The sequence below is a fragment of the Rana temporaria genome, chromosome 6 (genome assembly GCF_905171775.1).
Source record: "Rana temporaria chromosome 6, aRanTem1.1, whole genome shotgun sequence".
NCBI lineage: Eukaryota > Metazoa > Chordata > Amphibia > Anura > Ranidae > Rana > Rana temporaria.
Genome location: NC_053494.1, coordinates 26,104,025 through 26,131,554, shown reverse-complemented (window position 1 = coordinate 26,131,554; position 27,530 = coordinate 26,104,025). Strand labels below are relative to the sequence as shown.

General features: G+C 45.5%; 1 protein-coding gene across 1 annotated transcript in view; it reads right to left on the bottom strand.

Annotated features, from left to right (window-relative positions):
* The window catches only part of RAB26 (RAB26, member RAS oncogene family), a 273,302-nt gene that overhangs the window by 37,204 nt on the left and 208,568 nt on the right, over positions 1-27,530 (bottom strand). The window contains exons 4-5 of the mRNA XM_040356489.1: positions 25,247-25,313; positions 23,208-23,260 (exon numbers count right to left, since the gene is read on the bottom strand). Of these exons, the coding sequence (XP_040212423.1) occupies positions 23,208-23,260; positions 25,247-25,313 (120 nt within the window). The remainder of the gene's footprint in view (positions 1-23,207; positions 23,261-25,246; positions 25,314-27,530) is intronic.

Genomic DNA, 27,530 nt, shown 5'->3' with positions numbered 1-27,530 from the left:
ATCATGGCTGCTGAGCCCTGACACTGTGGTCAGTTTACATGCCTCTGTCATCTGCAGCTCTCCTGTTGTCCTCTCCCTCCTCCCCTCCCTGTCTGTCACATCCCTGATCCTCCTCTCCTAATGATAGAATAATCATGTAAAGTCTCTCCAATCCCCTCTGTTAGATAATACTATGTTTCCCAGTGCGTGATTAAAAAAAAAAAAAGCTGCTGTGTACCTTATTCCATAGCGCCGATCGGCACTCACATGACCACCCGGCTCTCTCCTCCTCTCCTGCTCCCGGCTGACATAAGCGGGAGTTCTTGGCCCCTTCCACTGTAGCTGTCAGCCTGGGAGAAGAGAGAGCCGCGTGGTCACATTAGCGCCGATCAGCGCTATAGAATAAGGTACACAGCGGCTTTTAAAAAAAATAAAAAAATCACACAGACTGGGGGACCCATTATTATCTAACAGGGGAGTGGGAGACTTTACAAGTGGCTTTACAACTACGTTAAAAGAGGTTGTAAACCTCCATTTTTAAGTTGTACCTATAGGTAAGCCTATAATAAGGCTTTCCAATAGATACAGTAAATATCTCCCAATTGTGCGCCGTTTAGGAGATATTTACTTTGTACTGTGCCGATGACATCCATGGTGCATACGGTGTGAAGAAACAGCCCTCCATATTTTTAAATTAAGTAAATGCGATTTTGGTTAATATAATGTAGCGTATTTATCGGGGTATACCGCGCGCCGGCGTATTACGCGCACCCCAAGCTTAGAAAGGTAGTTTAAGGAAAAGAAAAAAAAATTAAATTTTTGCCCTGCGTCCATCGGCGGTCTTGTCCGGCGTCCGTCTGCGGCCTTGCGCGGGGTCCGTCCAGCCTTGTGGGTGTGCGTCTGCGGCTTCCTTGGGCGGGGTCCGTCCAGCCTTGTGGGTGTCCGTCTGCGAGTCCATCCGCACCTTGCCCGGGGTTGCAGCAGTGTTTGTTTTTGGATTTGGCACCTCGGCCGAGCTGAGAGGAGTTGGATTTCCTGTGTGTTCGGCTTCTCTCGCGTGGCTGCGGGTGGAGACGAGCGTGGCCGAGCCTAGCCGAGTGTGCAGTACACTCGGCTTGGCTCTAGGCTGCGGCGGGCGGAGCTGAGCGTGGCCGAGCCTAGCCGAGTGCGCAGAACACTCGGCTCTAGGCTGCGGCGCTCAGAGACAGCGGGGATCGGCGTATATCGCGCACCCACGATTTTCCCTTGATTTTAAGGGGAAAAGAGTGCGCGGTATACACCGATAAATACGGTATATTTTCTATTCCACAATGTGATTTTCTTTTGTATTGTGTTCACATATACTCTAAACGTACTTTTTACCTACATTTAACCTGGTATGAGTCTCTTGCTATACCTCTGCTGCAAAGCTCAGACTTAGAGCCCATTCACACCTAGGCGTTTTGTCGCCTGTAGTGTGACGCCCGCTGCCGCCCCGACACGCCAGAGGGATGATGTAACATTGCCCTCTATGGAGATGGTTCACATCTCCATGCCGAACGCCTGCCGCCTGAAAAAAAGTCCCGGACCTTTTTTTCAGGCGTCTTTCGGCATAGGAGATGGGAACCATCTCCATAGAGGGGGTGAAGGCTGCATTCACAATCGCGGCGTTTTGTCACCGCGAATCGCGGTACAAAACGCCGATATTTGTCGCCGCAATTCACGGGACAAAACGCCGCGATTTAGTACGCCGAGGTGTGAATGCAGCCTAAGTGAAGAAGTAGCAGCCCAGAGCCCAGCCCATGAGCTGGGAAGAAGCATGCTGATAGGAAGAGAAAGCTGAATGACAGAGAGATGAACTCTTCACTATGCTGCTTCTCCTTTCACAGGCCAATCATAGGATGGGGTGGGTCCAAGATGACCTGGGCTCAGAGGAAGTAGGGTGAATGATGCTGGCCATCAGACTGATGACATCTAGCCACAAAAAATAAATGTACTGGGGAAAAACTGCAGATTGACAATAAACATTGCTGAAAAAGTTGGGTTTGTTATTTTATCTTTTAATAGACTACTCATTTTTTTCCTTGTTATTTTTGTCTGGGGTTCAGCTTTAATGAGCTAGCTTGATGTTTTTCCACTTCTGAATGCTGGATTGATTAAATAAATGATCTTTGCAGAAACATTCTCAGCCTTGTTTGTTCATCGATCGCTCTTGTAGACGGATTCTAAGCAGGTACTGCAAGCATTAGGGGGCTTGTAGACCTAAAGTTAATTTATATAAAATAGCTATTAATAACAGGCACAAGGATAAATCTGAAAGCTGCAATATCTTTAAAGGATTAAAAAAATTAGACATGAGCTTGACATTTAGGTAAAAACAATGCAATCAGAAGCTTTAGCCTTGTACACACGATCGGATTTTCCGACGGGAATTGTGTGTTGACAGACGTGAGCTTTTGGCTGGAAGTTCGGTGTGTTGGCCCCATAGGACTTTTTCTGTCGGAATTTCCGACAGCAAAAATTTGAGAGTTGGTTCTCAAATTTTCCGACGCGAAAAGTTCTTATCGGAAATTCTGATTGTCTGTATGGAATTCCGACGCGCAAACAGAACACACATGCTCAAAATCGATTCGACGCATGCTCGGAATCATTTAACTTAATTTTTCTCGGCTCGTCATAGTATTGTATGTCGCCGCGTTCTTGACGGTCAGAATTTTGTGTGACCATGTGTATGCAACACAAGTTTGAGTCAAAATTCCGTCAGAAAAAAATCCACTTTTTTTTGTCGTAATTTCCGATCGTGTGTACGCGGCATTAGCCTAAAATCCGACCGTTTGTATGCTCCATCGGACAATTGTTGTCGGATTTTCCGCAGACAAATGTTGGATGGCAGGCGTTAAAATTTTCCGTGGACAATGGTCTGTTGTCAGATTTTTATCAATCGTGTGTACACAAGTAGATCAGACAAAAGTCGAAAGTACAAACAGGCATGCTCGGAATCAATGCTCACCAAACACGACATTAGCAGAAGTTGCCCAAAGGGTGGCGTTTAAGAGCTGAAAAACCACAATGTACGTCACTAAGTTCGTGTTTGTTGACTGCCAATTTGTGCCATTTGTTTGCAAGACAAGTTCCTGGCCAACGCCCTTCGGACAAAAGTCATACGATTTGTATGCGGAAAATCCGATCGTGGGTACGAGGCTTTAGAGGCGGTTTATGTCGTTTTCCCTTGATGAATGCAGTGTATCTTAAATATACAAAGGGCTAGATTCAGAAAGAATTTACGCCCGCGTAAATTCAAATCTGCGCCAGCGCATCTTCTTTCTGTATTCAGAAAGCAAGATACGCCGAAATTAGGCTAAGATCCGACTGGCGTAAGTCTCTTACGCCGGCGTATCTTAGGGTGCATATTTACGCTGGCCTCTAGGTGGCGCTGCTGTCGATTTCAGCGTAGAATATGCAAATGAGCTGGATACGCCGATTCAGAAACGTACGTGCGCCCGGCGGATTTTTTTACGTCGTTTGCGTAAGGCTTTACTCCTGCTATATGAGGCATAGCCAATGTTAAGTATGGACGTCGTTCCCGCGTCGAATTTTGAAAATTTTACGTCGTTTGCGTAAGTCGTTCGCGAATAGGGCTTTGCGTAAATTACGTTCACGTCGAAAGCATTGACTATTTGCGACGTGATTAGGAGCATGCGCACTGGGATACGTTCACGGCCGGCGCATGCGCCGTTCGTGAGAAACGTCATTTACGTGGGGTCATGTTTTATTTACATAAAACACGCCCACCTCTTGACAATTTGAATTTGGCGCGCTTACGCCGGCAGATTTACGCTACGCCGCCGCAACTTACGGAGCAAGTGCTTTGTGAATACTGCACTTGCCTCTCTAAATTGCGGCGGCGTAGCGTAAATAACATACGCTACGCCCGCACAAACTTACGTCCCCCTACCTGAATCTAGCCCAAAGACTTGTTCCTGATGATCTGAGATTATCTTGTGAGTTGGTGGAAACAAGCACCATAGGAAACCCCTATGGCCTTTTAGGGGCAATGGTGGACCAGTGAGGGGATTAAACTTCCACACAAAGATTTACCTACATCATTGCATTTTCATTTAAAAGAGTTCACCCTGAGGACAACCCTAGAAGAAAATTATATCAGTTTAGTAACTTTCATGCCTGAATTGCTATCCTCGAATATAGTCATTCTTAACCAGGGTTCCCCCAGAGGTTTCTAGGGGTTCTTTGAGCCGTGGCTGATTGACCTCCAATTTCATGATGCTTGCATAGTTCCCGGGTCAATGGCTCCTGGCAGAGGCAGCTGCATAACACCAATGATTTTTTTAATGGTCTGTAATTGAGCAATTCTGAAAAGAATACAAGACGTTTTATGGATGAAGGAGCTACAGAGCAACCAACCAGATCGCTGTGCTCCAGCCTTGACTGTCAGTTTCAGAGGTCGAAGTTCAGCGCTTACATCACTGTCAAGGAGTGTGGGAATCTAACTCATAGGCCGGCTATACATGGATCGAATCTTGGCAAATTCAGCAGGAATCAGCCGAGATTCAAATCATTGATGGGCAGGCTGAGGCCCCATACACACGGTCGGACCAAACCGATGAGACTGGTCCGTCGGACCGTTTTCATCGGTTCACCTCTGAAGTGGCCATACGGCCTGATATGTGTACACACCATCAGTCCAAAATCCGAGCGGGTCAGAACGCGGTGACGTCAAACACACGACGTGCTGAATAAAACGAAGTTCAATGCTTCCAAGCATGCGTCGACTTGATTCTGAGCATGCGCAGGTTTTGAACCGATGCTTTTCTGTACTAACCATTGGTTTGGTCCGATGGGGCAGCGGTCCATCGGTTCGGTTTTGAAGCATGTTTAGAAATTTTGGACCGAAGGAAACCAGACCGATGGCCTATACACACGGTCGGTTTGGTCCGATGAAAATTAACTTTGGTTCATTCTCATCGGACCAAACCGACCGTGTGTACGGGGCCTGAATGTACCAAATTGATCGATCAACTTGGGTACAATCAGGTGGCTGCATTCATTCACGACTATATTAAGCGCCTGCTAAAGCCTCTGGGATGGCTTTCCGCGCCAACACTCCCCCCCACCATAGGGATCAGTAAATTGCTTGGCAGGGGGAATTGCCCCATCAATGCTGTCTGTGTTGAAGGGTGAATCATTCAGATTTATTTTCTGCAACCTGTGGCCTTCCGTAGATGTATGTTATTGGTACCTAATGCTCCAATAGTGTTCTTACCCAAGGTTCAGCTTTAAAGTTGTTGCAAAGCCTACATTTTTTTTAACCCTAATGCATTCCTTGCATTAAAGTGGAGTTCCACCCAAAAGTGGAACCTCTACTTATCTGCTTTCTCCCCCCTCCGGTGCCACATTTTGCACCTTTCAGGGGGGGGGGGACGGGTACCTGTTTTTGACCACTTCCGGGAGACAGCGCCGTCACATGGAAGTTTTGGCCCCCACTTCTCCGTCCTCCCCACTTTGTGCGTGTGCAGTAGGGAACCAGCTGCGAAGACGAAAGGCTTCACTGCCTGTTTCCCTATGATGAATGGCGGCGGCAGCACCCGACAGCAAACTCAAAAATCAGCTAGAGTGCCGACATTGCAGAACACCGCTTTAAAGTAAAAAATGTTTAGGTATCAGCATCCCCCCTCACCCCCTTTATTCTGACCTGAGCCCTTATTCTAATCAGCACCGTGCATGTCTGCAGCTCTTCTCTCCCCTCACTTTCCAGTCTTGCTGGCTTTGCTGGGAGCCATTGGCTCCCAGTGCTGTCAATCAAAGCCAATAATGAGGGAGCGGGAGGTGGGGCCGAGTCCCGTTGTCTTTGTCAATGGAAGCAGCAGTGGGGCTCAGGTGCAAGCACACATGAGTGCCCCCATGGGAAGCCGCTTCCTATGGGGGCACTGGACAGAGTGGAGGGGCCAAAAAGAGGAGGTTCCCATAGCACAGAGCAGGTAAGTATAGACATATAGAGTAAGTGAGAGTGATTGGTGTGTCCTCTTTTGGATCCGGCACTTCATCCCTATAAATTGTAATATAGGGTTGTGAAAGACTGAGAGGGATTTTAACGGTGCCATTTAAACAAGTCATAAAATATTATCAAATCAGAAATATAAACATTTTATTGATAGTACAAAAACATTTAAGGTCAACTATAATTGATATTGGTTGTTACAGAGTCCCGACATGTTTCGACAAATCGTTGCCTTCCTCAGGGGTATGAGTCAATCAATATATTTTGTACAATCTAATAAGAGATACATACACATAATTAGTTCAAAGAATACAAACAAATGAATGTCTCAAAACAAGGTTAAACTCTCAAAGGATAAATGAACAAACAAGGATCCAGTGTGTGGGAAACAACCATTGTGAGAAAACTGAGATAGGAGCCAACCTACCCTGTGTTCATACAAGAGACAGAGCCAATTGCACCGAATAGCACCAAGGTGCTAAAGCCCCCTGCAACCACACCCTGGTTTGACTGGTGTTGTCGGTTAGCGCTGCGATTCGCTGCAATTGGCTCTGTCTCTTGTATGGACACAGGGTAGGTTGGCTCCTATCTCAGTTTTCTCACAATGGTTGTTTCCCACACACTGGATCCTTGTTTGTTCATTTATCCTTTGAGAGTTTAACCTTGTTTTGAGACATTCATTTGTTTGTATTCTTTGAACTAATTATGTGTATGTATCTCTTATTAGATTGTACAATATATATTGATTGACTCATACCCCTGAGGAAGGCAACGATTTGCCGAAACATGTCGGGACTCTGTAACAACCAATATCAATTCTAGTTGACCTTAAATGTTTTTATACTATTTTTGTACTATCAATAAAATGTTTATATTTCTATTCCTGATTTGATCATTTTTTATGACTTGTTTAAATGGCACCGTTATAATCCCTCTCAGTCTTTCACAACCCTAAGTATAGACATGTTTGTTATTTTTTTTTCTCTACCTTTACAATCCCTTTAACTTTTTAAAGCTTATAGGAGATTTTGGTCACAATGCTCAAAAGAGTTGTATAGCTTGCATTTATCTGGAAGTGCATGGCCAACTGTTGGATGCCCATTGACATGAGTTGGCAGTCAGAAGCATTTTTAGACACTGCACAGAAATCCCTTGCAACATTCTTATCTCGGCTGAAGGATAATGGATGTCTGAGAAGATCCATTTTAAGGTGATTAGTTCTTCCCCTGAAATCAGCAGGCCAACAGATGTGATGATCCGGATCGGGAAATGGCTGGCCTATAACACACCGCAGTAATTAACATGATTCTTTCTCTCAGATCAATGCTTTTCTCTTTGTCTGACAGTTTTTTTTTTCCCAAGCACTAAGTACACACAGTACAAAAAAAAGAGAGAACTGGAAAGAAACACAATAAACAAAACAAAAGAGTATTATTCTCCTCCACCCCCTCTGCCCCTTGGAGGCTGATATCCAGACCACAGTAGATGGGGGACGCACAATGCCGCCAAGCTGAAAATGTCACACAGCTTATCAGAGGAAAGCTGCAGTGACTGCAATTTGTGCCTGTAATCAAGAATGTTTATATTCTGATAATACAATCATGACACGTCAGTGAAACAAGAGCCGCCAGATTGGAGATTGAAACATTTGGATACCACTTCCTCATCAGCCATTTTCTTTTCACGTTGGCCTATTGTTTCTGCACACAATGGTATATAACCATTGCTGGCTCTGCTGCCCACCGCCCGTTGTTTATAGAAGAACGATATGGACACCCAAAATGAAATCAACCCATATCTGCTCCATATCTAACCCAAGCACATGCAGTCTTTCCATGTCTACCTGGTTGGGCGCCAAGAATTACTGTCACACCTGGGAGCCTGAGTTGTCAAGATTCCAATTGAAAGTAAGGCCCCTTTCACACTGAGGCGTAGTTCAGGCATTTTAATGCTAAAAATAGCGCATAAATAACGCCTGAAATAATCTTGCCCCAGCATTCTCAATGGCTTTCACACTGAGGCGATGCGCTGGCAGGAGGAAAATAAATCTCCTGCAAGCAGCATCTTTGGAGCGGTATAGGAGCGGGGTGTTTACCTTTCCTTCCCATTGAAATCTGCAGAGGCGCATTGCGGGCCGTATTAACCCTTTTCTGGCCGCTAGCGGGGGTTAAAATTGCTAGGGGCCGAATATTGCGGTAAATACGACGGTATAGCAGCGCTAATAATCATGCCGCTATACCGCCACTGCACCTCCCCTGCCCAGTGTGAAAGGGGCCTAAGGATTAGTATTGGGAAGTTGTTATTATCTCACATCTGGAAATATTAAAGCGGGGGTTCACCCTAAAATATCTATAGACTGTTATATCCAGCATACTGCTGACATCAACAGTATGCTGGATTTTTTTTTTTTCAGGCTGTACTTACGTTTTTTAGTCGTTTTCACCCGGCTTCCGGGTTCTCGCTCTCCCGGGGAGTAAGCGTTCCTAAGACGACGAGAAGACTATTGACGTGCGGGTAAAGCGTGTCATCGCCTTCTGAAAATATCCGAGGGGGACTCGGCACTTTACGGCGCCTGCGCAGTCAGCTCTCCACGGCAGGCGCAGGCTCCGTATAGCGCCGTAAAGAGCCGAGTCCCCGTCGAATATTTTCGGAAGGCGATGACGCGCTTGACCCGCACGTCAATCGTCTCCTGGGAGGATCAACACTCACTCCCAGGAGACATTGCGCAGAGCTCCCCGTCGGGGAAAAAGGAGCGACACGCCCACTCCCCGCAAGGAAGAAGACCCGGAAGTGCGGCTGAAGACAGGTAAGTGTACACATTAAAAAAAAAAATGACAACGCTACAAGCCTTTATTAAGGCTACAGATAGGTTAGCGAAAAAGTTAATTTTGAGGGTGAGCCCCGGCTTTAACAATACATGTATTATCAGCAGACCTGTATAGGGTTGATGCATAGGCTCAACTGTAGAAGTTTGTCTAGATCAGCCTTGTTCTGTTTCAATATTTTTATTGGAGTTTCAAAAGTCATAACAAGCCTTGGATTGCCTACGTGGGGGCAACATCGAGCAAATATGTAAAGACGTAGCGTGTGAACGCTCAATGAGTAATATAACAATAAACCATTACCGCGGCCATAGAGGACCAGGTTGGAAATTAGGCATATGTCATAGACTATATTACTCTGTACCCTGGAGTACAGCAGTCTACATTGCTAGCCTTCATATCAGAAATAAAGAGGAGAAGAAAGAAACAAAGAAAAAAAAAAGAGAAAGAAAACAGAGGAAAAGAGGGGCCCCAAGACATGGCGAGTACCAAGGATGTGGGACCTGCAGAAACAAAAGCCGACCATAACTAGTCGGGGGGCAGGGATGGAAAGGAGTAACTTATCCACACTTCCCAGATTTTCAAAAATTTTGCATGCAAATCCTTCAGTATACTGGACTTCTGCTCATCAATCATCAGAGCTGTCATTCTGGTTCTCGCCCCCTGGAAAGCAACAAGACGGAGTCTTCTAGGCCTGGGCAATGGCTCTCTTGGCAGGTATAAAAAGGAGATCACACTTTTTCAACCAGAGTACCCAGTCACCCTGTCAGCGTGGGTTGCCTTGAGGTCTCTTCAGGAGCGCCTTGGCAAAATGCCTAAAAATTGCTCAAAAAAAAAGCCAGCGGGTGGCTGAAGGCTGACTTATAAGCCCCATACACACGACCGAGTTTCTCGGCAGAATTCAGCCAGAAACTCGATCTGAGCCGTATTCTGCCGAGAAACCCGGTCGTGTGTACACTTTCGGCCGAGGAAACCGACGAGGAACTCGTCGAGCCAAATAGAGAACATGTTCTCTATTTCCTTGTTAGTCAATGGGGAAACTTGGCTCGCGGAGATCCTCGGCGGCTTCACAAGGAACTCGACGAGCAAAACGATGTGTTTTGCCCGTCGAGTTTCTCGGACGTGTGTACGGGGCCTTAGTTACACAAAGCCACAGGTTTTCATTGTGCACCATTACAATCTTCTAGCTGTCGGCGTCCTAATGACCAATTGCTTCATCAGTTGATATGGAGGATGTCAGTCACCTGCACAGCATCCTTGTACCCCCCTTTTCTTGCCCCTCTCCATCAGCATTGGGGTCACATTGGCTGAGTGATGGAGAAAAGCTGAGGGAGAAGAGAAACATTGGAATACTAGTCAGTACCAGTTTGAAAAAGTGTATTTGCTTTGGAGGGATAAATCACGTCGAACGTTGAGTGTCCTACTTTGTGTAGATGTTGCCGTTTTTACATTTAGAATGGGGTGCCTCAAGACTGCCCATACAGTAATTTTTAAAGGGCGCCTCGAGATTCTCCATCATTTTTAAAGGGTGCCATGAATGGAAAAATGTTGAGAACCACTGTTCTAGATGACTGAAGTTGATAACAGAGGAACAGGACAACATGACCTTATTTACTGTAATATACAGCACTGCCAAAAAGGGACAATGGCAACTCTAAAAGGGAATGTCAACACTTCAAGAAAGCTTTCCTGAAAATAACTTCAGGGAAACAAAGCAGGACGTTGGATGAAGAAAGGTCCAAAGTCCATCAACCTATCCTAATGCTGGTACTAAATGCCATTTTTTATTTCTGTATAGAGAATCCCCATTTTCGGGGTAGGTCTTACCATTACCATTACCATGTAATGTGCTGTCTTCTCTCCCCCTCTCCCTCCCTGCCTGTCAGGAATCCCCAGTGAGAACTGAGTTAAAATGCTTGTAAAATCCTACAATCCACTCTATTACAGTAGTATATAATGTAGAATGTGCGTGTTCCTGTAATATAATTGTGCCAAATACCTTTGCTATAGCGCCATTCTGTGCTTCTGTGACCCGCCGGACCTCTCTTCCCCATAATTATATTACAGAAACACACACATTGTACATTTTTACTACTGTAATAGAGTGGATTATAGGATTTTACAAGCATTTTTAACTAGGGCTTATTTTTGGGGTAGGTCTTATATTGCAGCCCTCCTGGAAAATAACGCCATGTCTTATTTTCAGGGTAGGTCTTATTTTTGGGGAAACAGGGTAGGTTTTAAAGTATAATATTGCTTGCTCTTGGGGGGAAGATTATTGTAAAAGCAATACATTATTTTACATGCTGGTGACTAAAAAATAAGCATACTGAAAATCCTGGGGGGTCCTTCATAACTGTCTGCTCTGGTGCGTTGCATTAAAGCACATTATGTCAAGCATTAAAGTGTTACTAAACTCACAACAGTAAAATCGGTCTGTATATGCAGTAAAGCATACTTGTTATACTCACTGTGAAACCTAATGCCCTGTACACACGATCGGTTCATCCGATGAAAATGGACCGATGGATTTTTTCATCAGATATCCGATGAAGCTGACTTTCATCAGTCGTGCCTACACACCATCAGTTAAAAAACCGATCGTGTCAGAACGCGGTGACGTAAAACACGACGACGTGCTGAGAAAAATTAAGTTCAATGCTTCCAAGCATGCGTCGACTTGATTCTGAGCATGCGTGGATTTTTAACCGATGGACGTGCCCACAGACAATCGTTTTTTTTCTATCGGTTTTTTAACCATCAGATAATTTTAAAACAAGTTCCTAGTTTTTTCACCGATGGATAACAAACCGATGGGTCCCACACACGATCGTTTCGTCTAAAGAAAACGGTCCATCAGACCGTTTTCATCAGACGAACCGATCGTGTGTACGCAGCTTAAGAGGTTAATCCTCTGCACTGTGTAAAAAGGCTGTTTGATCCTGTCTTCTCTGATCCTCCCATTTTTCCACAGTCACCAAACCATCTCCTGATAGAACGGAGCCTTGAGTTCACGCTGCACATGCTCAATTTGGTGTGTATTGATAGAAATTTGTATTCTTTTTTTCTTGGGAGAGTGCATGTGGTCAGCACAGGGCCAATCGGCACTGTCCAGACAGAGAGTCAGGGGTCCTGCAACCTCATAGGACAATCAGGGGAGAATGAAAACTCCTCCTACAAGCTTTAACCAGTGCTCTGCTGGACACTGATAAAAATCACAAGACTGCTCTAACTGCCGATTAGAAAAGATATCGCATTTCCATGTTCTGTGTAGTGTGGGGGGATACTGTTTTCTGCTCCAGAATGACTGCGCCCCTGCGTACAAAGCCAGCTCCATGAAGACCTGCACAAAGCCCCAACGTCAACCCTACTAAACAACTTTGGGAAGCATTAGCACACAGATAGGGAGACAGGTCTTCTCATACAACATCCAATATGTTATGGTGATGAGGAGAAGGGGGTGTTTTGCAGTCCTAAGACGCGTCTTGTCCTGGGCCAACAACGCTAATCCTCTACGACAGTGGGCAAGCTTTGTCACCCAAGGACAGAAATCATGTTATCTGCAGGATCACCGGGTGAAAAAAAAATTCAGAAAAAATAAATAAATATGCAGGCACCACATATAAAGACTAGTATAATGCAATATATTAAATGTTTTTTCTTAGGTTTAGATAAATTTTAAGCCAAGTGTAACCTAACAGTTTTATTTCCTGAAACCAAGAGATCTTCACCAGTTGAGCTGTGTCTGCGCTCCCTAGAACTGACACTCGAAAAGCAGTATAATTTGTACCATACAAAACCAATTTCAGGGTCATGTTGTATAGAAATGTACCATATTGGTCCCTTATATATATAGTACAGAATGCAATGACAATAACAGAGGGATTAAGCCCCCCCTCCCCCCCTCCTCTATTGAACACGGTTAGATTAGCACATTATCATTCACCATAATAGGCTGTCTCCTAGATTGCTTATAGATCAGTATTGATCCCCCTGGGAACCCAAATCCCTGTTCCTTCTTTGCATTGTCCAAGGCCATCTTACGTGTGATTACACATTACAAATGGACTTCCTCGCAGAGCTTCCTATGGCCTCTAGAAGAAGAGATCACAGCTCATATAATCTGTTCCCATAGGTATAACGATAATATTCAGTATATTTTTGTATTGGCTGTTTATTGCGTTATTTCATGTGCACAGCATTTATTTAAGAAAAGCATTTCTTAGATTATTTTTACACATTCCTGAGAACCGAAGAACCTTTAATTAAAGCGGAGGTTCACCCTAAAAACATGTATATACCATTCCATTCCGCATACTGCCGACATGTACAGTATGCTGTTTTTTTTTTTTTTTTTCGCTGTACAAACCGCCGTATAGCTATCCCCCCCCGGCTTCCGGGTAGTGGCTCCAGCGGGAGTGGGCGTTCCTATTCAGAAACTAAGTGATTGACGTGATGACAAAAGCTTCCCCCCGGCGCATAATGCGCGTCACCAGTTTCCGAAAGAAGCCGAACGTCGGTGCGCAGGCGCCGTATAGAGCCGACTCGCAGTTCGGCTTCTTTCGGAAACTGGTGACGCGCCTTATGCGCCGGGGGGAAGCTTTTATCATCATGTCAATCACTTAGTCTCTGAATAGGAACGCCCAGTCCCGCAGGAGCCACTACCCGGAAGCTGGGGGGGAAAATAGCTATACGGCGGTATGTACAGCGAAGAAAAAAAAAAAAAAACAGCATACTGGACATGTCGGCAGTATGCTGGATGGAATGGTATATACATGTTTTTATGGTGAACCTCCGCTTTAAGGTGGGCTTACATTAATCACATGAATTTGGAAGTTCAGTTCAAGCTGTGGACCAGGCCTTGGATTGGGGCTGTTTTATTCAATACAAACAACAACAAAAAAAACATGGTGCAAAGGGATCTACCTAAAAGCAACCAGTTATTGGATGATATGGGTTACCCCCTTTTTATATTATTATTTAGCTTATCAAAGCAGAACTCCAGCCAATCAGCTAGATGCACAGTTAAAAACATATACATATTAAAGTAATTGCTACAATAAAAAAATATTCTGGAAGTAGTTAAGGATTTGTTCTATTTATTGCATATATGTATTAATTTGTCTATACCTATAATTAGCTAGTCTATTAAGACTCTGATAAGCACAATGATATAAGGTTAACTGTGAAAATAAACACACTGCTTAGTAAAATAATATCTTTCATTTATTTCACAAGAAAATAGGAATATGCTAACATGGAAATACTATATAGCAGGGATATGCAATTAGCGGACCTCCAGATGTTGCAAAACTACAATTCCCATCATGCCTCTGCCTTTGGGTGTCATGCTTGTGGCTGTCAGAGTCTTGCTATGCCTCATGGGACTTGTAGTTCTGCAACAGCTGGAGGTCCGCTAATTGCATATCCCTGCTATATAGAATTATACAGAGTATATGAAAAAAGAACATCCTCTAGACATGGTCTCATCGGCTGGGCTCAAGATGGTATAAGAGACTAGGAATCTCTGGGAGGTCGCCCAGATGATTGACGTCCTTTCAGAAAAAGCATAAGGCCCCGCCCTCCGTATTGCGTAGGCGCGTCACGAGTCACGGCGTTTCCGAAATAAGCCGAACATGAAGAAGCTCTATACGGCGCCTGCACAGTCAGCTCTACACGGCTCCTAGTCGGTGTGCAGGCGCCGCATAGAGCCAACTCGTAGCTCTGCATGTTCAGCTTCTTTCGGAAACGCCGTGACTCGTGACGCACCTACGCAATACAGGGGGTGGAGCCTTATCCCCCGGGGGGAACTTTTTCTGAAAGGACGTCAATCATCTGGGTGACCTCCCAGAGGACATTCCTCCTCAGCATAAAAACGCCTACTCCCGTGGGGAGAAGTACCCGGAAGCCAGATTGCAAATATAGATTATACGGTATGTACAGCGTAAAAAAAAAAGAAAATGCGGACTGTACATGTTAGAAGTATTAAGTTGGTCTGATATAGATGTTATTTGGGTGAACCTCCGCTTTAATTTTTTAACACACTATTAATAGTTTTATTTTCGTCTGATTTTAGGTATACTTTAATTATATTTTCAATGAATCCACCTCACCATCAACTAAATGCCCACTCTACCTTAAAATCTACTGAACCGATGTAGCAATCTGGAAACAGTTACATGCAAATTAGATACATGGCTCTATGTCTTTGGCTGCATCTATAAATCATCATTTCCGGATGCAATTATTGGTCACGGGAGCATAAGGAATAATCTACATGTCTACACCCACTATCCAATTATGAGGGATAAACAGTTTAATTTTTCCCACTGGTAATAGAAAGAGCACAACAATGCGTACTTCCCATGAATATTGCAAAAACAATGTTTTCTTGACCCAAATAGAAATGCCAGCGAAATGCCAGCAAGCGACAAGCGATTAACTTTAAAATATTGTTTAATATCCGGCCGCCGTAGAAGGCATGTTGCACACTTAATTTGTGTACGTGGCAGATGTCCCAGTTCCTGGTAAGCACTAAAAGGTGCTGTGATGCCTTCAACAGATGCATGATGCACACAGTCTGTTACAAAGCAGACCGCTCGGGTAAATTGGAAGGAATTAGTGTATTAATATTTGAATGTGTCCCAGATGTAAAATGATGTATTATGAAAGACTTTATGCTCAGATGGGAAATGTAGACTGCTGCTATATACCTTGTCTATGGTAATCAACCATAGCTAAATACATTTTTTTTTAAAAAGGAACTGTAAATACTGTGCCTTGCAGAAAAGGGTTGGCAAGGCTTTAGTTTTGGAGCATAGCTCATCAATTTTTATGTAAGCTCCGGAACTGGAACTGAGTTGCTGGAACAGAGCTGAGCTGAGCTCCGGAGCTAACATTCTACAGCTGCTCCTCCCAAAGTCCCGTGACAGTAACACATGTAGAGCTTGTGAATACTTGCGGCAGCCCTTGTGGACCCTCTGAAAAAGGATCCGTGGTGGATAAAAGTGTATGACATGCAGTAGATCACTGCAATACATGCACATTTTCACCATACTTATTCCCTAAAACTGGTTGCCGACCAGCCGCCGGCTGCGCAAGATCACGTAGCTATACGTCATTTTGCGAATCAGCCAATAGGGGCGCTTGATCATCGCGATCGCTCCTGGTCCTGTCAGGGGTAGAAATGCCTGATCGTCTGTTCATACAATGTATTTACAGCGATCTGTCATTTCTCCTAGTCAGTCCCACCCCCCCTTCAGTTAGAACACACACAGGGATCATAATTAACCCCTTCCTCGCCCCTCTATAGATACGCCAACATAAATTCTTGCTGAATCTAGCCCATTGAGTCTTGGAAGTGATGGTTTGGTCTCCACAAAGCCCTGCTGATCTCAACATCATGGAGTCTGTCTGGGATTACATGGCGAGACAGAAGGATAATAGCAGGCGGCCAGTGCTTTTTTTTTTCAAGGGGGGGCATCAAACATAACCCCCCCCCGCCTGCTCTAGGCCGGTCATCAAGTACCCCATAGGTTGCGGACAGGCAGTGCTCTGGCTCCAGCAGGTGGCGGGCAGCGGCTCCTGTGTCCTCTTCTCCTCTTCTGCATCACAGTGGCTGCCACCGTGTGTCTCCTCTCTCCTCCTAGGTGTGCAATAGGATCGCCTGTCCTTTCAGCCAATTGGGTGATGGGTCTCAAGACCCGCTTCCTGATTGGCTGGGGGGATATCAGTGTGGCAATAGTGAATACTCATTCGCTATTGTCACACAACTGAGTGGGCTCGGGGCTCTGCTCCCCGAGCCTATTATTTTTTTAAACCTACTAGAGACTCTGGCTCTAATCATGTGCTTAAACTCCCCCCCATTGCAATCCATGGTCCGGAACCCTGTAGGTTGACGCATGGATAGGGGGGTGGTGCTTGTGCGCCCCTAATGGATGGGCCGCTGCTGGATTTGAGGCAATCCAAATTTCTAAGAAGATCTGTGGTTAGTTCTCCAAGATGTTTGGAACAACCTACCTGCTGAGTTCCTTCAAAAATGTGTGCAAGTGTACTGTAAAAATTGAAAAGTTGATGCTGTTTTGAAGGCAAAGAGGTCACACCAAATGGATTTGCTCTCATGCCTAGCGTGGTCATTTTGCAATAGGAAAGCAGGGTAACGGACAGGAACACCCGGTATTTCACACAAACGAAGCAATACAATAAGAACAGGATATGTTTTAACACAAGTACATGGAACAACGGGCACATGTCAGGAATATGAAATGTTGGGGCAACATGTTTGTTAACCACTTCAGACCCACGCTATCGCCAAAAGATGGCTGCCGCATGACTCTCTCATTTTGGGAGGGCATCCATTGACGTTATCTTGAACCACTTTCCCTTGCATGCCCCCTGGGGAGTGCATTCAGCATGCTCTGTGAATCACTGTGTCATTTGGACACAGCTGATCACAGATTGTGGTAAAGAGCCAGTCACAGTGACCCTTTACAATGTGATCAGCTGTGTCCAATCACAATTGATTACATGTAAACAAACTTGCTGGTTATTGGCATTCCTGTCCTCACGTGCTGTCACAGCATGTGGTGAGGAGTGCCGGTAACAAGCAAGTATTACAGGTAACATTTAGGCCCCGTACACACGTCTGAGAAACTCGACGGGCAAAACACATCGTTTTGCTCGTCGAGTTCCTTGTTCGGCTGTCATAAAACTCGTCGAGCCAAATGTTCCCATTGCCCAACAAGGAAATAGAGAACATGCTCTCTTTTTGGCTCGACGAGTTTCCCGACGGGTTTCTCGGCGAAAAGTGTAGACCCGACCGGTTTTCTCGGCAGAATACGTCTCCCATCGAGTTTCTTGCTGAATTCTGCCATGAAAACCGGTCGTGTGTACGGGGCCTAACACAGATAATCAGATGTCAGTGCAGCCTATCATTGCAGCCTATCAGAGAAGGGGAACAATTACTTATTTGCAAAATTTTATAACAGAAACTTAGAAAAACTTTTTGTTTTCAAAATTTTCCGTTCTGTTTTTTTGTTTAGCAAAAAATAAAAATACCAGTGGTGATTAAATACCATTAAAAGAAAGCTCTATCTCGCTCCAAAAAATTATAACAATTTCATATGGGTACAGTGTTGCATGACCGCGTAATTGTCATTTAAAATGCAACAGCGCTGAAAGCTGATAATTGGCCAGGGCAGGTAGGGGTGAAAGTGCCCGGTATTGAAGTGATTAAGATGACTTTTTGTCCATCTTGGCCACCATTAGCAATGTCAGATACCATATTTTTCGCCCCACTCGACTTCTCTGTTGCAGGAGAGAGGAGGACAGGATGTGAGGCACATCCTGGCAGGGGCGTACCGGGAGGGGGGGCGGGCGTTCCGCCCTGGGTGCCAAACATGGGGGGAGTGTCAGTGGCATCGCTATGGGGGTGAGCTGGTGATAAGAGAGTAGGCCAGTCCGACCCAGGGGGCAGGAGGCATGGTATCCACCGCCCAGTCACCTGAGCTGGTTAGAGAAGAGGCTGAAGGGGTATTTGTGTCTGCCCTGCCGCCCTAAGCTGATCTGGGAAGGGGGGAGGTTGCTGTGTCCACCACACCACCACCACCCAGGTATAGTGTAGCTGAGCTGATTTGATGGGGGGGGGTATTGCTGTGTGTCCACTACCCACCTATAGTAGTATTATATATTATTAAATATTTTAGTACGCCATTTGGTTCAGAACATTTTTTTTCATGTTTTCCACCTCTAAAACATAGCTGCGTCTTATGGTCAGGTGCATCTTATGGAGCAAAAAATCCGGTACTTAATGCTGGCCAAGGTATAGTAAATGCTGCCTACAAATGCGTACATGGTATTACTAGCTCATTTACAAAAAGGCAAATTCCATTTTCGGTTTCTGATCCTTTAAGAAGAAAACAATATAACCTTTCTTTATAGATTAAAATTCATTCAAGACATGCTAAGCAGGTTGAAAAGGTGCACGTAAATAAATACAATCAATCCTTGTATAGAGTAATTACACTTCAATTTATGCCCTGCCATTAACTTCACATTACATTTATTTTCTGGCAACCGTAACGCTACTCTAATCACTAAATATAAAGCGTTTCTTACCGTCATCTTTAGATTCTATGGCTGTATAAGAAACATTTTGTAAAATACTACATTATAAAAAGATAATTATGCTTACAGGCTGAAAAATTCAAGTTTCATGTTGATTTGGAATTAATGGCCAATTTAATTATACTTTGTGGGGCAGATCTACGTACATTGGCGCATTATTTGCGTCGGGCGTAGCGTAGCTAAGATACACTACGCCGCCGTAACTTACTTTTTTTTTTTGGAATCCTCAAAGAATTTGCAATGTAAGTTACGGCGGCGTAGTGTATCTTTGGCGGCGTAAGGGCGCGGAATTGAAATGGATGTGATGGGGGCGTGTTTTATGTAAATACGTCGTGACCCGACGTAAACAATGTTTTTTTTGAACGGCGCATGCGTCGTCCGTGGGAGTATCCCAGTGCGCATGCTCGAAATTAAACCGGAACAAGCCAATGCTTACGGCGGTGACGTCATTCTACGCAAATCCCTATTCGCGAACGACTTACGCAAACAACGTAAAAAATTCAAAATGCGAGGCGGGAACGACGGCCATACTTAACATTGAGTACGCCACCATATAGCAGGGGTAACTATACGCCGGAAAAAGCCAAACGCAAACGACGTAAAAAAATGCGCCAGCCGGACGTACGTTCGTGGATCGCCGTAACTAGCTAATTTGCATACTCAACGCATACCTAACGGCTGCCGAAAAAATGCACCTTAGATCCGACGGCGTACTAAGACGTACGCCTGTCGGATCGATCCCAGATGCCGTTGTATCTTGTTTTGTGGATACAAAACAAAGATACGACGCAGGAAATTTTAAATTACGCGGCGTATAAATAGATACACCGGCGTAATTCTTTTGTGGATCTGCCTCCTCGTCGAGTTCCTCCATTCCCGTCGAGGAAAAAGAAGACATGCTCTCTTTTTGGCTCGACGGGATGCTCGACAGTTTCCTCGTCGAAAAATGTACACACGACCGGTTTCCTCTGCAAAAAAAAAATCCCAGCAAGTTTCTTGCTGGTTTTTGCAGAGAAACTCGGTCGTGTGTACATTTTTGTACACGCAATTTTTGTAATTGATTGAATGTTACAGCTTATATGAGATTTTAGTGACTGGGTTTAGATCGACTTTAAGGCCAGCTATCCGCATAGATATCGTCTTGCCTTCAGCCCATAAATTTCTCCCATAATGGTATTTCGCTTCCACTTCACAATGGTCCGGCCATCTACAAGAGTGAGTATTCCCAGTGAGGCTCTCTAATCCTGAAGTGAAGAAAATACAAGGCTAATTCATCGAAGACGTCAATCTTGAGAATAACACGGGAAGCGGCGGGATGACAGACGTCACCTGAAGACCATCAGCTGAAAAGTTCAGGCTTAAGCCGCGTACTTCACCTAGCCCAATTTAATTCCCTGCCAATCTGCTGCTCAAGGACGGCTTTTCCTCCGCTCCATAAGAGGCCATAAAGAACCTTTGCAGACAATACAAAGATATAAAACCTAACTCATATGGAGGGATATTGAGGGACTCTAAAATAGAAAGTCCCCAATTACCAGCAAGATAAGTATCCGGGATTTATGATATCGTATCTGCAGCAACAAGCTCCAAAAAAAAAAATGCCTTTATAAGCCACTTATTTTTATCTTGTCATTATATTTTTTGGTGGGAAACATTTGTGCTTCTCCTGAAATACCCTAAGGCAGAGCAGGCTGCTGTCAGCTGCACATCCGAGTAATTAAAATCTTTAAATAAAGACTATTATTTCGACTATTTCTCATACACATCTCAGGCGGCACAGCTCTCTGCCCAGAGCCAGAAGAAAAGGAGAAAACCTTGTTTATAAAGGTCACTGTACAGAACATGATGCCCCAGTCCTCAGCTACTGGTCCCAGTCTGTCATTTTCAAAATATTGTTTACAAACTGTATAGCAACGTGATTGGCTGCTGTACCGATGCTGATTTTCATGCTTTTTTTTGGTGGCACTTACCGTCACGATGCAAAAAGGTCAGCTGAGCAACTTACAAGCATCTTATCTGAGGAGTATAGTTATATTAACCGCTTCCCGACTGCCGCACGCTAGAGCTGCACGATTAATCGCAGAGAGAATCGCGATCTCGCCCATGATCTCCCCGCGGGATGACCCGCGATTCTTCTGTTTCACACGTAACCAGCGTGGAACGCAAATGGCGCCGATATCAGAACCGACGTCAGCAGCCTGCGCCGCTGGATGGATGCCTGGGCTTCTCTTGCAGATCTGTACAACTGTAGTGTGTATCCAAATTTTGTTTGGGAGCCACGTCGCACGACCGCGCAATTGTCAGTTAAAGCAGTGCCGAATCGCAAAAAGTGGCCCGGTCATCTGGCAGTCAAATCCTCCAGGGCTAAAGTGGTTAAAAGACAAATAATTCTGTTCAGCCAGTCTTGTGATTTGACACACCTGCCACACCTGTTTTAGCTTAAAGTGGTATTGAACTCACTTTTTACAGGCAGGGTTTTTATAACAGAAGAGACCCTATCGGTCCCTATACAGTAAGGCCTAGTACACACGACCGGATCTGTCCGATGAAAACGGTCCGCGGACCGTTTTCATCGGACATGTCCGCTGGGATCATTTGGTCTGATGGCTGTACACACCATCAGACCAAATTTCCCTCGGACAGGATACGCAGTGACGTGGCCGCGCCGTGGCCGCGACGATGATGCGGCGACGTTTGCGACCCTGGAAGGTCAATGCTTCCACGCATGCGTCGAATCACTTTGACGCATGCTAGGGCTTTCGGCCGAGCGGACATGTCCGGTGAGTCGTACAGACGACCGAACATGTCCGACAGACAGGCTTCCAGCGGACATGTTTCTTAGCATGCCAAGAAACATTTGTCCGCTGGAAACCTGTCCGATCCGCCGGAAAATTGTCTGGTCGGCCGTACACACGACCAAACAGTTTCAGCGGACTGCCGGACCAGTTTCAGCGGACATGTTTGGTCGTGTGTACGAGGCCTAAGTCTTTTTTGTCATAAATGCTTCCCCTTGCCTGTCCGCTGCCATGAACACTGAGCTGCGCATACACAGCTCAGCGAACACCTATGAAACCTGCTTTGTGCCGTGGTTATGTGACTCCCGTGTGCATGCAAGTCAAGCAGTATAACTGGAACAACCTGGATGGAAGACTGGGCAGAGATGGCACCTGGGACCAGTGACCGTGCCGCGCTGGATGACTTCCTTTGACTAGCACATTATGGCATAAGATTGCAAGGCGAGTTGAATACTGCTTTAAAAAATAATAACCCCTTCCCACATCCCTTTAAATAGGACTGAATGGCCGGCAAGGGGAGAGGAATGGCACAATGGTCACATGAGAGCTGTCTTTGGAAACTCAGGTCCAGATTCTCGTATCTGGGCGTAAAACTCTGCGGGCGTAATGTATCTGGTTTACGTTACGCCGCCGCAAGTTTTACAGGCAAGTGCTTTATTCACAAAGAACTTGCCTGTAAAGTTGCGGCGGCGTAGCGTATATCACCCGGCGCAAGCCCGCCTAATTCAAATGAGCCGGGTAGGGGGCGTGGAGCATTTAAATTAGGCGCGTTCCCGCGCCGAACGTACTGCGCATGCGCCGTCCGGAAAATATGCCAGGGTGCATTGCTCCAAATGACGTTGCAAGGACGTCATTGGTTTCGACGTGAACGTAAATGGCGTCCAGCCCCATTACCGACGACTTACGCAAACAACGTAAATTTTTAAATTTCAACGCGGGAACGACGGTCATACTTAACATTGGTTGCCCCTCATATAGCAGGGGCAACTTTACGCGGCGCAAATCTAACGTAAACGTCGTAACTTCACTGCGTTGACCGCACGTACGTTCGGGAATTCGCGTATTTTGCTAATTTGCATACTCGACGGGGAAAACGACGGAGGCGACACCTAGCGGCAAAAAAAAAAAAATTGCATTTAAGATCTGACAGCGTAAGAGCCTTACGCCTGTCGGATCTAATGGATATCTATCCGTAACTGATTCTAAGAATCAGTCGCATAGATACGACGGCCCAGATTAGGACTTAGGACGGCGTACATTGCGTTGCGCCGTCGTAAGCCCTTTGAGAAACTGGGCCACAGTCTTTCTGCTGGGAGCACGTAGGGAGTGCGTTCTTCAGCACATAAACATTGACCTCCCAGCGACACATATGTGAGCCACTGTGTTGGGGTTAAGCCAGCCATATTCCCACGCAGGTAAATGCTTATATACATAAAAGGTATTTGATATGTTTTTCTGTGTTGCTGTGTCTGTACAGATGAACTGTCTCACCTTGATGTTGTCAAAGGAGGACTTGTTGGTAACATCATACAGTAGCAGCAGAGCTGGAGAGACAAAAACAAGGAGATTCAATTTCATGCAAGTGTTGGGTCTGATCTACTAATCTAATTTATTTCGCTGTCTGAACCTCCCCCATTTACTAAGATAAAAATAGTTTTCTTTTCAGCAGACATGTCTACCTTAAAGAGACCCTGTCACCTTAGTACCAGTTGTATACTTATACTGTGTGCGGCAGCATAGCAGTGGGTTTTAATTAAACATTTTTTAAGTAACTTACCTGCTCTGTGTGATGGTTTTGCACAGAGCAGCCTCAATCCTCCTCTTCTTGGGTCCTCTGCCTGTGCTCCAGGCTCTCTGGTAGGGATGAGCTCATGTTCGACTCAAACATCGAATGTTCGATCGTTCGTCGAATTACGAATGTTTTGGGCCGTTCGCGCCAAATTCGAGTGGCGTTTCACGGCCCATAATTCACTGTGGCATCGCAGTGCATTGCTGGCTGATGATTGGCCAAGCATGCACTCTGACCCGCATGCTTGGCCAATCACAGCTTGCAAAAAATGGAGAGCCATAATTGGACAAAGCCAGGGTGGCTTTGGCCAATTATGGCTCAGGGGGTTTAGTACGCGCCCCACACTATAAAAGGCCGCCTGCAGGTCGGCCCTGTGTAGTGTGTTGCTCTGGTTTAAAGAGAGAAAACAGAGAAAGAGAGAGAGAGAGAGAGAGAGAGAGAGTGTCATTTTTAGTAGGTAGATAGAGCAGGTAGGCAGGCAGGCTAGTCAGTTAAAGTTACAGTGTGTAGAGGATATATATGCATCCCAGGTGTTGTATATATATTTATACACTGTATAGTTTAGCAAGATCCGCACTTCCTAATTTACTGGCAGGCAGGTGATTGTGCTAGCTGCAGTATTCTCACGTGGTGTACTGCCTGTGTCCTCTTCAGTGTGCACCATAAAGCTACGTGGTGTGTACTGCCCGTGTCCTCTGCAGTGTGCACCTAAAGCTACGTGGTGTGTGAACTGCCTGTGTCCTCTGCAGTGTGCACCTAAAGCTACGTGGTGTGTACTGCCCGTGTCCTCTGCAGTGTGCACCTAAAGCTACGTGGTGTGTACTGTCTGTGTCCTCTGCAGTGTGCACCTAAAGCTACGTGGTGTGTGTACTGCCTGTGTCTGTGCTATTTTTCTCAATGATTTTCATCCATATTGCAGGGACCAGACATTACATTAAAGCCGCAAGCAGTTTTAAATTTCTTTTTTCTTATAGTAATCTTATTTTGTGCAGGGACAGTTCTAAACACGTGACACTTCACAGGCAGACTATAGACACCCAGTAGTTTTTTTTTATTACTTTAAGCATCATTAAAATCACTGCTCCAGAAAAAAAGACAGTTTTTAAAACTTTTTTTCCATTGATACATGTTCCCTGGGGCAAGACCCGGGTTCTCAAAGACGTTTTACGACAATAACTTGCATATTAGGCTTTAAAATGAGCACTTTTGAATTCGAACGTTCGACCATGAACGTCAATGGGGTTCTAAATGTTCGCGCGAACGGTCGGTCCGTTCGAAGGTTCTGGTGCGAACCGAACGGGGGGGTGTTCGGCTCATCCCTACTCTCTGACCTTCCGACAATCCCCCCAGAAAGCCGCTTGCTGCCTGCGTCCATAGACACAGACACAGACAGCGAGGCTTTGCACTGATCCTCCATCACCATCACTCCCTCAGCATAGGATTTTATTGACAGCAGTAGGAGCTAATAGCTCCACATTCATACCAGTCCCTGTCCTAAAGGAGCGTACAATCTAAGATCCCCATCTCACATGCACTTGGACCAATTTGGACCGGAGCCAACTGACTTACCAGCCTGTCTTTGGAGTGAGGAAGGAAACTGCAGCACCCAGGGAGAACATGCAAACTCTACGTAAAGTAGTGTTATGTTGGATTCAAACCAAGGAACTCAGTACTGCCAGGCAATGGTGCTGACCTATAAGCTACTAAGCAGCCCTACTCTAAAGAAGTTAGTGGCACTTACCGTGTGCATCTCTGTAGTATGCATGAGTAACACTGCGGAATCGCTCTTGTCCTGCCGTGTCCCAGATCTAAAGAGAAAAAGGAGAAGAGAAGAACATTGGTGATTCGAGTTTTTTTTTTAAAACTTCTGAAATAAAAACTGTCTATGCAGCCTCACAGAACCAATTAAGATGCTTCCATAATTTTTTTTAAATTATTATATGAACAGCTGAAATTCGATTTTCTGCTACAGGCTATACTGCATACTGTACTTGTTGGCTACGTAGGTGGATGCTAGTAAATTGATAGGAGCTTTGGTGAACCTTACAAAATAGCTATTTTGGCTATATACTGGGAATAGCTCAGTCTTTCTCAACCAGGGAGCTGCAGCAACTTGGGGTGCCGTTTGGGTATCACTGGGCTTCCGTGAGCACAGGACACAGTTTTCTTGAATCAATGTCATCAGTTGCCATGGTGCTGGTGGGGCAATGGGGGAGCTGTGTGATTGGGGGGCTCTCTAATGGGGGGACTCTGATTTGATGAATATGCTCTTCTGGGTTCAGCTGGCAGGCCTCCCGGTGACACGTTGCTAGGGCCGCCCCCCTCCTCCTCCTGAATGAAACACAAAGGCCTCCTGGGATATGTAATTTACATATCCTAGGAGGCACAGTGGGCACAGTACACGTCATTCGGTTTAGCTAGGGGTCTCCAAACATTCTAAACAAAGGGCCAGTTTATTGTCCTTCAGACTTTAGGGGGTCCGAAGCGGGTCCAGCATTGTCCTGCCGGGATCCTTTTCTGCTGAAGTCACACAGGCACATGTTTTATGTGTGACATCTTTGGGAAGCCCACTGGCTCTTCTTGGTTCAGCCGGTAGGCCTCACGATGAAACATCGCTAGGCCTGCCACCCTCCTCCTCCTGAATGAAACACAAAGACCTCCTGGGATACGTGTTGTACCTATGCTAGGAGACACAGCGGTCACAGTACACATCATTTACTAAGTAAGGGGTCTTCAAAACTTTCTTAAAAATGGCCAGTTTATTATGTACTTCAGTCTTTAGGGGGCCTGAAGCAGGTCCAGCGTTGTCCTGCCATGATCCTTTTCTGCTGGAGTCCCTCGTGGGCGTGTTTTGTGTGTGATGTCGTTGGGAAGCCCACTGGCTCTTCTTGGTTCAGCCGGTAGGCCTCACGATGATACATCGCTAGGCCTGCCACCCTCCTCCTCCTGAATGAAACACAAAGACCTCCTGGGAAACGTGTTGTACCTATGCTAGGAAGCACAGCGGTCACAGTACACATCATTTGCCTAAGCTAGGGTCTCCAAACTTTCCAAACAAAGGGCCAGTTTATTGTCCTTCAGACTTTAAGAGGGCTGAACTGTGGCCAGCGGGAGTGGAAATTTTCCTGACATCAGTTGGAGTAAACATCGCAACATTTGGGATCAGGGGAAGGAATAGTGCCCCATTGTTGGTATCATTGAGAGGAATAGTGTCCTATTATTGGTATTATTGGGAGGAATAGTGCCCCATTGTTGTTATCATTGGGAGGAATAGTGTCCTATTGTTGGTGTCAGTGGGAGAAATGGTGCCCCATTGCTGATGTCAGTTGGCAGAATAGTGTCTTGTATCAGTGGGAGGAATAGGGCCATATAAGGGCAAGCAATGGGCTGCATCCAGCCCCCCCTGGGCCGCATTTTGGAGACCACAGGCCTAAGCGAAGGACATGTATTGGGGGAAAGACCAAACCTCTTTCAGAAAAAAAAGGATAAAAAAAAGACGATATTCAGGAAGAGGAGAGGAGGAGGGGTGGACAGAATGGACTTTTAACTTGAGGGTGAAGATTTGCTTTAAGGGGGGCCAGCTCAGTCCCCTATTTTTACCGTATCCCCATGCAACTGTAAGCTAAGCCTTAGAGCGGCAGATTGGTTAGGGGCAATACACGGCCACCCACACCTCATGTTGTGGTCTGTACAACCTCCCTGGTGGTGCAATCCCTGCACAGTTTGTGCCTTTGCATGGCATGTGTGGGTATGACATCTGGCCGTATTAGGCCTCGTTCACACGGATGTACTACAACGTACACCTGTGCAAAGTTTACCCACACAGGATGCATAAGTGTTCCATGCACCCCATCCCATTCATGTCAACTGGGATGCAGCGGCTGCTCCCAATTTGACAGTCACACAGGTGCACAGCCCAGAACGCACACTGGGGCAGATCCACAAAAGAATTACGCCGGCGTATCTATTGATACGCCGCGTAATTTTAAAGTTCCCGCGTCGTATCTTTGTTTTGTATCCACAAA